Below are 13208 nucleotides of genomic sequence, written 5' to 3' on the forward strand. Positions count from 1 at the left end.
ATAGGATATAGACGGCCGATCCCGGCCGTTCCGACTTATGTACTGCCTGCAAAGGAAAGAAGGATGTGTGCAAAGTTTCAACTCGATAGCTTTAAAACTGAGAGACTAGTTTGCGTAGAAACAGACAGACAGACAGACAGACAGACAGACAGACAGACGGACAGACGGACAGACGGACAGACGGACATGCTCATATCGACTCAGGAGGTGATCCTGATCAAGAATATATATACTTTATAGGGTCGGAGATGTCTCCTTCACTGCGTTGCACACTTTTGACCAAAATTATAATACCCTCTGCAAGGGTATAATAAAAAAGAGCTTAAAAAAAGTAAAACATAAGCATTTTGCCTCAACTAGGATTAGAACTCAAGCCCTACCATGTTAGAAACAACAACGCTCTCCACTCGGCTAATCTCGAACTTCGTTGCTTGATGGCAAATTTTGATGTGTTAATAAGAAGAATGCAAAATTTTATGAGTAGAAAGCTTTATATGCATATGCCCCCACTGAGCATATAATGCATATAAATTTACTTAAATTACGTGTTTCGGTCAAATCATGGATTAAAAGCTAAAAAAAAACCAGGCAAACCAACTCCGCCAATACTTTTCTAATATTTATTATTTTATATCGCACACCCAAAATAAATTGTTACATTCAACAATTGGTTTAACTAGAAAAACTGGAAAAACGAAATTTCCTGTTTTTTTTTAATTTTTTATCTTTGCGCATTTATTTTAGATATAATGCATGTTTATTATATGATTGATCGGATATGCCATAACTTGGTTTTTTTTTATAAGTTAGAAGGATGGAACTTAGTACAGATTGCATTTTGGACAATCTTATCCGATTTGCAAAATTTTATTAGGATAATTGGCTTAACTTTGTTGTTTTTGAAGCTAGAATGATGGGACTATCTATGGTTTCCGTTTTGGGCAATCTAATCCTATGTTTCATAAGAATCGGCCAACTATATCCTATACCTGCCATATAACTGAAAGATCGGAAATGGCACAACCATTCTATTTTTAAAGATGCTTGGGGCTGTTTCCAATATTTTTATTAGAAATTTTGTTGATGGTGAAATCCTTCCTTAAGGTTGTCCGATCCTTCTCATAAGGATCGGACAACAACAACAATAGGATCCGATATATATAATAATAATATAAGCTTCTGCTTAACTGCAAGGGTATTTCAAATTCGGCTCCGCTTGAAGTTAGCTTTCCTTTCTAGTTTTTTTTTTATAATTTATTATATAGTGGAAATCTCATTAGGATAGGCCTCTCATCTGTTAATTTGTTAAAACAATTTGGTTTCCCACAACTATGAAACAATTTTGGATTTTAAATACATTTTTGAGCAAATTTTTAATTAAAATTTTTAAACTAACCAAATTCCAAAACCTTTGTAAATTAAAAATACGTATAACTTCAGAGCCACTGAAGCTATCGAAAAATTCTTTACGTCTTTGGAAAGGTTTTTAATTATTCCACCTTCTTGAATGTCAAAATCTATAGAGCTAAAAAAAATAGTTTTGATGTTTATCCTTACAATTAAAGTATTGCTAACTGTGTAAATCGCCTGTCCAGAGGTTACTTCCATATATGTATATATATTCTATATGTTATGCGTTCTATTTTAAATAATTGAAGATCAATATATACAAAAAAAACAACTGATATCATATAAAAAAACCTCTTGACGAGGTAAAGTACCGGTGACGAACCTGCATGCGAAACCCAAAATATCTGATATCAATTTTAGTGACGAAAATATGCTATATAGGTGTACAAAATTGCATATAAAAAATATTCTTGTTCGGCACGTGCAAGAAAAACAAAAACAAATCAGTCACGTGCCGAACAAGAATATTTTTTATATGCAATTTTGTACACCTATATAGCATATTTTCGTCACTAAAATTGATATCAGATATTTTGGGTTTCGCATGCAGGTTCGTCACCGGTACTTTACCTCGTCAAGAGGTTTTTTTATATGATAAAATATTAACGGGATGGTTTAAAAAAAAATGAAATTAAAATTTTTACTAATTAAAAATTAATGAATAATTAAAATTCCAAAAGTGAAGAGTTTCTAATACTGTTACTATGATGAATTGCATGCAGGTAGGACTTTTCAGTCAGAAGGTTTCAAAAATTCAATTTTAACCACCTTATGCATTTCAGATGCTAGCGAGCTACAACGGAAAAGAATTAAAAACAAATGGCTTTGTTTCGTGCATTGTCGAGATTTTCTTCGTCAAATATCACTTCACAAGTATTTTTGGTTTTTTTTTTCACTTTTACGATTATAAGCGTAAGAATAATACAAGTCTAAGTGCGTGTATGTGTCCTTTTTTCCGATAACACAGTGGCACAGAAGCTTTGATGTTCGGAACAGATTTTAAGCTATTTGCAAAGTGCATTAATGGTCAGTTTTTTTGTTACTATGTTTTAATTAATTAAATCTTCCTTTAACTTGAGACGAACAGAAAATTATAAAATAGTGGAACTACATTTTATGTATCAATGAGATACATGAATGTGCGGCCCTAGGTCAATCGTTGGTTAACCGCGTAAAATCTCGAGCGAAATGGAATTTTTCCTTACGTTCTGCTATTAAATCCTGAATTAAATGAGCTGGTGAAATATTTTAGTTTCTTTATTTGTTTTTCGAACTTACCACAGTGCCTGTGATAGTTCTTAAAGCTAGAATCAATAAGCTCAGATAAGTTTTAGTAAGATGTTATACAGCAGAACCTTGTAGTCAAAACAGGGAGTGCCGCGCGATAAAGGCCAATGAAGGCTATCGGACTATCATCCTTCTCAAGGATTATGATACTCAGAACACTTGTTGTAAAAAAAAAAAAGGTTTTGCCACCCATACAGATAGTTAATGTTGAGAATGTAATGGTGAAAGGGGCCACAGTTTTGAAAATAAGAGGGAGCTGACAAGTCCAGGTCATCCGGATTTCACGGAGTCAGAAAAGTGTCCTTCAAATTTCACGGCTTCATTGCATGTTGCCTTTATCACAATGATTTGGTTTTGACAACTTTCAATTTAAAGTTAATATACTCGGTTAATATTTATGTTACGAAATATGAATGTTGGATATGTTAAACTTAGCAGCTTATATTATTATATATATATCGAATCGTATATATTTGGCCGATCCTTATGAGAATTTCGCCATCAAATCAATTTTTTAATAAAAATTTTGGAAACAGCCCCAAGCATCTTAAAAACACCAAATTTATGCAAATTCCGATCGTTCAGTTGTATGACAGCAATTCCTGTTGAAATTGTAGATCCATAGTCGACCGATCCCGGCCGTTCCGACTTATATACTGCCTGCAAACAAAAGAAGGATGTGTGCAAAGTTTCAACTCTATAGCTTCAAAACTGAGAGAGTTGTTTAGAAGTCAAATAGAAATCAGCAGAATTGACCAAATTAAATTTATAAGACTTCGGTTTATAAGACAAGCTCGCAACTGCTATCGCTGCCAATTATCAACCCCACAAACATGGAACACATCTTAGACTCTTTCCCAGCAATCTCTCAGAAAAAGCAAAATCTACTTAGAAATTGGCAGCAAAAAACATTAAAGCAATTATCAAATTCCTAAAAACAAAACAATTTATACAACGAAATTTAAAATTAAAATAAATACATATACTGTTAACTTTGCTAAGTATAAACAAATCTAAGTAGTTAAAACAAATAGTCAAAGGCCTCGCTAGCTAGCTGTACTAAACTGTACTATCATATTCAATAAATAAATAAATAAAATAAATGATTTTCCCTTACTATAGGTGTACAAATTTGTGAGGGTACGAATAAACGTTCACTACTAAACATAAACAAAAAAAGACCAATTCGAAGAATGTAAGCAAACTTTAGTCGATAGTTAGTAGTCGATAAACATTAGACGAATAAAATAAGTAACAGATCACTGTTACAGCTTTTTAAAGCTGTTAAGGCAAACGATCTGGCAACTCCGTATTCTGACAACCGAATTTCCGCTTAACCCAATTGTTCTTTTGCGATCAAAATTCGCGAGTGAACAGTTGTCCATATCACAATAGTGAATAATATCACCAAACGTGGAAACTGGTATAGTACCTAATACGGTACACGAGTGGGACTTGAAGCAGCAGCAGAACATTGGCCGTGAATGTGCACAGCCGATTGCCTTTACACGTGTGTTTGTGGTTGTGGCGAAAAAAAAAAAACCTCCAGGTGAGCCGACCAATTGTCGCCAATTAGGATAATAATAAAAGTGTTCTAGGTAGTGTTACAAAACCCCCCGATCGTTTGCGTAGCGCCCACCAAAAGCCTGCGGCAAGCAACGTATCGAGTTTCGACCCGGAGGTCTACTGCGGAGCCACCGCGTGTATTATCGGCCAGGCATTAAGGAAAAGCTTTCCTCGATCAGCCCCTAAACGTGCGCAAAACCGGTCGAGACTCGAACCACAATAGGCGAGGTCTGGAGCCGGCGACGTGTGCGTGATTGGGGCCGCAGTGGATCAGGAGCGGTGCTGGAACCTAGCCAACCAGGAGCGTGGGGGTGAACATAACCTCACTTTCTGGCGCAGAACCTCATATTCATGTAATTCGACCTCGGCCATGTGATGGGCTAGCTCGACGATCGCTGCTGCACGATTGAGGGAACGATATAAAGACCAAAGATCAGATCAGGACATTCGAGACGCGATGCGTAGAAGAAGGCAGAGAAATAGTGAATGCTTCGACGATTTTCTTGACTTCATCCTCGCCGATGCGCTAACTGAACCCATTTCAGACTCAGAGTTGGCTCAGACAATAAGAAACAACCTAAGATCTGACCTAGGACACGACCTTCTACATATAGAAACCCCAACTATAGCTGCTTTACGCAAACACTGTCACCCTCATGAAGAGTTCTTCAATAATCTAAGAGCTAAAAATAGTTCACTTTACCCACCGGTATGGCGGAAAGTAAATGAGATTTTTTTAGACGAAGAGCCCGAAGAATCATTGCAAGGAAATCAACCACAGATTTTTGCGATTCGAAACGAGAATCGAACGAAATGCTGGAATTATGGCACGTTGGGTCATCGATTCAAAGATTACCCCCAGCCTCATCGACTATTTTGCTACGGGTGTGGCGCAATAAATATTTATAAGCCTACTTGCCCAAAATGCTCCCAAAAATCGGGAAACTTCCAGGCGGACAACCGTGCCAATCCGAGACCGGATGCCCGACTGTATACTCGGACGAGGAGAAGTATAAATCAAATGAAAGCATAGTAATCCCTGACCGCCCAAAACAGACACCGGACAATTCCCATGACCGACATATCAAGCCATATCATGTTCGGTTAAGAGAATATAACGAAATCAGAAGAAGAATCTTTACAAACGATAGTGGTAGGACAAAGAAAAGTCGCGCAGCAGCACGACTATGAGAATTCTGGAGATCAAAACATGGCTACAATAGTTGCGTAATATCCGTACGCAAATCTAGTCATGTTCAATAAACCGTACTTAGCGTTGCTAGATAGTGGTGCGAATAAGAGCGTAGTCGGCGGAGCGTTAGCTAAAAATATTGTTTCAGGAAATCATAAATACAATAAGGCTCACAGGCACGTACGAACCGCAGATGGAACGAAACAACCCACCCTCGGCACTATCACAATTAAGATTAAATATAACAACATTGAGGCCGAAGTTGAGTTCTTAATAGTACCATCGATCACACTCGATGTTATTTGTGGAATAGACTTCTGGGAAGTATTTGGAATCTCTGTTTCTTCAGGAAACCAAGTAAATGAATTGAACTTTGAGGAAGATTCTTCCAAACTTAAGTTATCACCTGTGGATCGATCCAGACTCAAAGGTGTAATAGATTTCTTTCCGTCATCTGACCGAGATGGTCTTGGCATTACGAACTTAATCGAACACTCGATTGATACCGGCAATGCCAAACCCATCAAACAAAGATATTACCCGTTATCACCAGCGCGTGAAAAGCTTCTGTGCGCTGAGATCGACAGGATGATTAAATTAGGAGTATTGAAGAAGCCTCCGCATCATCATGGTCATCTCCGATTGTATTAATAGTCAAGCCCGATAAAGTCAGGTTTTGTCTCGATTCTAGAAAGGTAAACGAGGTCACGATAAAAGACTCATATCCGATTCCGAATCTAGAAGGATTGTTAAGCCGTCTTCCCCCAGTTCACTGCATTTCAAAAATTGAATTGAAAGATGCCTAAAACGGCATTCTCCGTCCCGAATAGGCCATTATACCAATTTAGACGTATGCCTTTCGGACTGTGCAACGCCCCTCAGACAATGTGCCGTTTGATAGACCAAGTAATACCGTATCAAATGAAATCTCACGTGTTCGTCTATTTGGACGACCTCCTTATGTAGTGGGTGAAGGAACACTGCAAGTGAACCCAGAAAAGGTCAGTGCGGTATTTCAGTTTCCGATCCCCAAAACCCAACAGCAACTGAGACGTTTTCTTGGTATGTGCGGTTGGTACCGTCGATTCATATTCCAGCATTTAACAATAACAGCCCCACTTACTGATTTACTTCGCGGAAAGGTCTTTAGCTGGAACGAGGACCCTCAGAAAGCTTTTGACGAAGTCAAATCTAAGCTTTGTGCTGCTCCTTTCCTAATTCATCCTGATTATGACAATTATGCCATTTATAATCCAATGTGAGGCGTCAATGTGCTGAGTTGGAGGAGTCTCCATATAAATGAAAGATCAGAAATGTGTCCCAAAAATTGAATGGAGCTCAACGTAACTATATGGTTACCGAATAAGAAGGTCTAGCCGTTGGGTTTGCCATCAAAAAGATTCGCATGTATGACGATTATTCAGACCTGCGGTGGCTGATGACTAATACCGACCTCAGCGGGAGACTTGCCCGGCGGGCGATTAAGCTACAAGGCTTTGTGTTTAAAATCGAACATCGAAAGGGAAGTCAAACGTCGTACCGGACGCCCTATCACGATCGTTCGAGGAACCAACCGAGTTACTGGCGATAGAAGTAGACGTATTTCCAGAGATTGACTTGCAGTCAGATGCATTCGAATCGGAGGAATACCGTCAGCTAAGGGACCGTGTCCAAAAATTCAGTGTACCTGGATTTCGAGTCATGGAGATCTATATATATTATCGAGCAGGCTTTGCTAGCGGAAATCAAGAAGTTGACGATGCAAATTACAAACTTCTAGTTCCACGGTCAGTAAAAAATTCACATCCAAGGTAGTGATGGATTATTTAGATGAGATTTTTGTTTGCTTTGGAACTCCTGAGGTTTTGGTTAGCGATAAATGCACTCAGTTTAAAAGCCATGACTTCGCAGTCTTTACATCCAAGCACGGAATTCAACATATTTTCACTAGTGCTTACTCCCCGCAATCCACCGCGGCGGAGCGGGTCAACCGGTCGATCAATGCGGCCCTACGATCATATATTCGGTTAGATCAAAGGTTGTGGGACTTGTATAGGAAAAATTAATTCTGCCTTGGGAAATAATATTCACCAATCCATTGGAGAATCCCCTACTATGTAATCTTTTGCCAGCACATGCTAACTCATAGAAACGAATATAAGTTGTTGAGAAATATCCAGATGTTGTCCGAAGGTTCCGCAAAGGTGCCTAGAGCAGACGAGTTTCCGAGAATACGAGCTGAAATCGTGAAGAGATTGACAAAAGCTTACGAGAAAAACCGAAACAACTACGACTTACGTGCTCGACATCGAACATTCGAAGTGGGTCAGGAAGTCATAAAAAGAAATTTGGTTTTAGGCAACCAGGCTATGCATATAAACGCAAAATTGTCACCTGTGGGAATCAAGGCCAGTATAAAAGAGAAGAGAGGGCAGTCGGTATATCTACTGGAAGACAACAACGGAAACGAGTTAGGAGTTTCCCATGCCAAAGACATTTGGTGAAGTACCCTTTTTCAGCTTTCATCTCCTTCTATTATCAGAACGGTAAAACCTGAGTTGTGAGGGTACGAATAAACGTTTACTACTAACCATAAACAAAACAAGAAAGGAAAGCTAACTTCGGACGGAGCCGAAGTTGATATACCCTTGCAGTTAAGGTTGTTTCATTTCTGATCTTTCATTTATATGGAGGCTATCCTTATAATCCAGTATAAAAGAGAAGAGAGGGCAGTCGGTATATCTGCTGGAAGACAACAATGGAAACGAGTTAGGAGTTTTCCATGCCAAAGACATTTGGTGAAGTACCCTTTTTCAGCTTTCATCTCCTTCTATTATCAGAACGGTAAAACCTGAGTTGTGAGGGTACGAATAAACGTTTACTACTAACCATAAACAAAACAAGAAAGGAAAGCTAACTTCGGACGGAGCCGAAGTTGATATACCCTTGCAGTTAAGGTTGTTCCATTTCCGATCTTTCATTTATATGGAGGCTATCCTTATGAAATTTGGCAGATCTAATTCGATTGCCCAAAATGGAATCCGTAGAAAGTCCAATCATTCTAGCTTAAAAAACACCAAAGTTATGCCAATTCCGATCGTTCTTTGCTGTTGCCGAACAACTTTGCTGTTGTTTAAGTTAGAAAGATGGGACTTGGTACAGATTCAATTTTGGCAAAATAATCTGATTTGCTAAATTTCATAGGGATTGACGAACTATATCCAATAGCCGCCATAAATTGAACGATAGAAAATGGCACAACTGCAAGTGTATATCAACTTCGGCTTCGCCCGAAGTTAGCTTTGCTTTCTTGTTTAATTTGAATTTAACCCCTTCAGGGATGGTTGTGTGAGTTAATATTTTGACTTGAACTTGTAACAGTGCCTCTATAGGAAAACATATGAATATTTAGTCCATATCCCAATGATTGGTTAGACCAGTGGTTCCCAAACTTTTTTCTGTCATGGACCCCTTTGAGGACTTTGCAGGATCCGGTGGACCCCCTTCAGCACTCCCTAACAAATAACCGCAAATCTCCTCGTTCTGTGATATTCAATCTGTTCCTTTTTTTTGTTAATAAGTTTGTAACGGCACTAAAACTTTTTTCGACGAGATATGATGAGGGAAACGCTATGAGAAGCTTTTGCGTGATTGCCCACAGGATATTTTTTAGGTATTTCTGCCTGCAACCAAAATTTCTGATACCCTTTTTTAAATGTCACTTTCAGCTCCTCATTAGTGCTGAGCTCGAGTAGCTCCTCTTGTAATATCACATTCTCCACTTCTGTTTCATCAAATGGATTTATGATCCATGGTGGTATTTCCATCGACAGAATGTCTTCAAATCTAGTATTAAAATCACCATGCAGGGCAATCAAATGTTGAATGTATGTCTGAATATCTTCATCAAGGCATTCTACCTGCGATAAGTTTGAAAACTGTGAAAATTCGCGCCGACCAATATTTCCCTTCATAAACTTCAATTTACCAATAAAAGCTGAAATTACACTCTTTGTTGTTATTAAATTAAGGCTGTCCCCTTGTAATTGTAAGTTGAGCTCATTAAATTTTTGAAACAAATCTGTCAAATAGGCGACGTCTGCTTTAAAATTGATTAGATTTTTTTTTAAATCAGGATCTTTACTGCCCAGAAATTCCTGTCCTGAGTTGAAAAGTGAATAAAATCTTGATAAGCATGCACCTTTCGACAACCAGCGTACTTCGGTATGTAACAGCAATCGTTGGAAATCTTCATCATTTTCATCGCACAATTGTGTGAATAAGCTCGTATTTAATGCATTGCTTCTAATTTTGTTAACTGCATTAAGCACAAATTGAAGCGATTGGTGCAATCTGTTACTTAAATTTTTCGCTACTAGATGTTGTCGGTGGATAACACAATGAATTGTAGTTACCTCTGGTATAATTCTTTTAAGATGGCTTATAAACCCACGATATCGCCCGACCATGGCAGGAGCTCCATCTGTTGCCACCGAAATAACGTTTGTGAATGGAATCGATTTTTCTTTAAAAAAATCACTGAGAACAGCAAATATTGATTCACCTTTAGTGTCCGTCTTCAAAGTTCTTGCAAATAGTAGCTCTTCATGGATTTCTTCGCCCATAACAAATCGAACATATGCCAATAATAATGCTTCGTTGCCAGGAAAAGTTGACTCGTCCAGTTGAATAGAAAAATGAGTTGTTTGCAGATAATCACACAAGAAACTTTCAACATCAGAGCTCATTTCATCAATACGTCTTTGTACAGTGTTGTTACTCAACGGAATTTTTTTTGAGTATGTCTAATGAAGATTTGTGCAGAACAGTTTTTAAGACCTCTTCAACAGCAGGTAAAATTAACTGTTCTCCAATGGTGTGCGGTTTTCCAGATTTTGCTATGAGTAATGAGATATTGTAAGATGCCCGCAAGCCATCATCATTGCTTTCAGACGTTGAAGCAAACATACTGTGCACGGTGGGTCTTTTTTCATATTTTTCTTTTAATGTTTGGAAATATTTTAAATCTTTATCTTTTTTATCTGGATGACACCTTCTTAGGTGCTCTTCCAGCTTTGATGGTTTCATGGAGTCATTGCCCAAAACTTTGTTGCATAAAATGCATGAGGGCAACCGTTTGTCTGCCTGTGATGGAAGAAAACCAAATTTTAAATATTCAACACTATACTGACGACACTTCTTCTTAGATTCGGTCATGTTTCGTATCAATTACCAATCTGCAATGTAAACAATAAATAAAAAACCGAACAATCAAATACCTACTGAACTTATATACTTCCATAAAATAATATATTATTATAAATATACCTATCTCATATAGAGTAAGGTTGGTTGGAAGAGATTTCTTTCCATTTAATTAACATTTTTTGTAAAAAAAATTGTAAAGTAAATAATATATGAAATAAAAATACAACTCGTTAATTAAATAACGCAAAACCTTACAGTAGTTTGTCGAAAATCAAGAGAAGAATCGATTCCACTAATAAAAAAATTAGGGTAAAATTTTATCCAACAAAATTGAAATTATGCCGTGTTTGATTATTACTCAACTTTTGATTAACACAGGTCTTACGCTTTTTGATTAACACGTTATTGTATATACCCATTACTTTTTTATTGTTTTTATCCCACAGGAAGGTGATACTACTCATGATAATAAACAACTTTTCCTATGAAGCCGCTTCCGAAATCTCGAAAAAAATCTGTTTTTCCATACTTCCATTTCTCGAGATTTCATAGGGAAAGTTCTTTATTTACATGAGTTGAATCACTTTCCCGCGAGAACAAAACGATAAAAAAGTCACGGTGTATGCAAGTTAACTAAGTCAACCGGGCGACGGCAACGACCGATCATCCGACAGCTCGCTCCGGCCAAACTGCTGACCCAGCGTCTGGCCGGAAGCTCGTGCATAGCCGGCAAGCACTGCCCATTGGAGTGGCCGCTATGAGTCTCGCTTTTGTTAGTTCTTAAGTTCAGTTCTGTTTTGACAATTATGAAATAAAGAGCCATCGCTCTCATACCGAAACTCCGACGATCCGTCGTAAAGCATTTATTATTATAAATCTGACTGAGTCTCTAGGCCAGCAGATAAAGAGGGACAGTCATCCCTCCAACCTAATCTTCCTAATTGGATATTCTACGGCCAGCCGGCTAGAAGACATCAAAGGGCCTGTTGCCCCAACCTTACATCTCCAGGAACAATCCTTGGCGGAATAGAAATTGTCAACGGCGAATCATCACCGCACAACATCTTATTAATTTTGTCAACGGAGAATCATCACCGCACAACATCTTATTAATTTGCATATAACAAATAGGCAGGTATGTACTTATACTTACTTTTGCGATACTGGTAATCACTAGGTAATATCGATTCACTTTACTTTTAGAAAGTGTGGAAACAAATTATGGCACTAATAACGATTCAGATTTCCTTATGACATTTCGGAAATGAGAAACGTTTCTCCTTGACATTCGTATTTATAAACAAATTCATTTGCACGTTTGTAGAGGTGCAGAACTTGCTGAGCTTCTCGATGTTTTTTAAAATACATCGATGTTTTTCATTTTTCCAAAACATCGAGGTATCGATGTTTCCATCGATGTTTTCTGCACCTCTACACGTTTGAACAAGTATTGCGGACGGGACGGTTGCCGGCAGCGGCGCGTCAACGACAAGTCTCGACGCGTTGTACTGAATATGGAACAAATTTTTACAATTTTACAGGGTTTTACAAGTAACAGTCGCTGAGCTTCTCAAAATATTATCTGCCTATAGTGATAGAAGTCAAGCCAATATCTTAGTTCTTCACTATCGAAACCAAATTAATTTTCATTCACCCCCGCTTACAAAGTGTAGACCCCCATTTTTTGTTAGACCCAACGTAGACCCCCGTCGAGTCTCCCGTGGACCCCTGGGGGTACAGCCCGGGTAGTATTCTAATTTAGTCTTAAGTAGAACTCCGCAGCCTTAGCTCGCGTTATATTCTTTGTCAGTAGCACTAGCCCTAACGGGCTTGTGTGAAACAAATGAATCAATAAATTAAATATTATAAAATCCAACAAAAAAAATATTATTAACTTATATTTGTCAGTAGCACTAACTCTAACGGGCTTGTGCGAAACAGATGAATCAATAAATTAAATAATATAAAAAACTACACCACAACCACTTATTATTAACTTATATATTTCTTTATCTACAAACGTTTATATTACATTCCAATTTATTAATTAATCTGTATTAAGATCATTTAGTAGAATTAGGAACAATAAGAAGTAAGGACTTAGGTTAAGCATACAGTCAGAAAAAGGAGTAACCATGTTTTTGTAATGAATTTGGATATTTGAAATGAAGTAAAATTATAGTTTAATGGGTACCTGAGCTGACCGATTTCACTATATATGGGTAAGGGCAGCAACAATTCGTCATTGATTCTTTACAGGTAGGGCGGGCCAAGCAGAAGAACCTCACCACCTTAGTTCTTCAATAGCAAGGTTTCCTGTTTCGACTTCGTATCCTTCCAAAGGACTGTAGCCCCCTTCCTAACTCTGTCTACAAATTTTAAATGTGTGGCGGTGATGCTGATTAGGAAGTTACCGACCCCCTTGCCTTTTCCCTGAGCTAGGCCGTTCCCGTAGGCAGAGTATGCAACCAATCGGTATCCACTTCAACGTGTTCATCACGAATTATGAAAAAGTTCATTCTTATTGTTGTTATTATTATTTTAT

At 37.9% G+C, this 13208-nt stretch overlaps 1 protein-coding gene across 1 annotated transcript; it reads right to left on the reverse strand.

The window, feature by feature from the left end:
• Positions 1 to 8993: 8993 nt before the first annotated feature.
• Positions 8994 to 10818, reverse strand: LOC123257534 (SCAN domain-containing protein 3-like). The gene has a single exon (XM_044717014.1). It carries the CDS (start codon positions 10201 to 10203, stop codon positions 9049 to 9051), a length of 1155 nt encoding a protein of 384 aa, XP_044572949.1. The 5' UTR covers positions 10204 to 10818; the 3' UTR covers positions 8994 to 9048.
• Positions 10819 to 13208: the final 2390 nt, after the last annotated feature.

Source organism: Drosophila ananassae, chromosome XL (genome assembly GCF_017639315.1).
Source record: "Drosophila ananassae strain 14024-0371.13 chromosome XL, ASM1763931v2, whole genome shotgun sequence".
Lineage (NCBI taxonomy): Eukaryota > Metazoa > Arthropoda > Insecta > Diptera > Drosophilidae > Drosophila > Drosophila ananassae.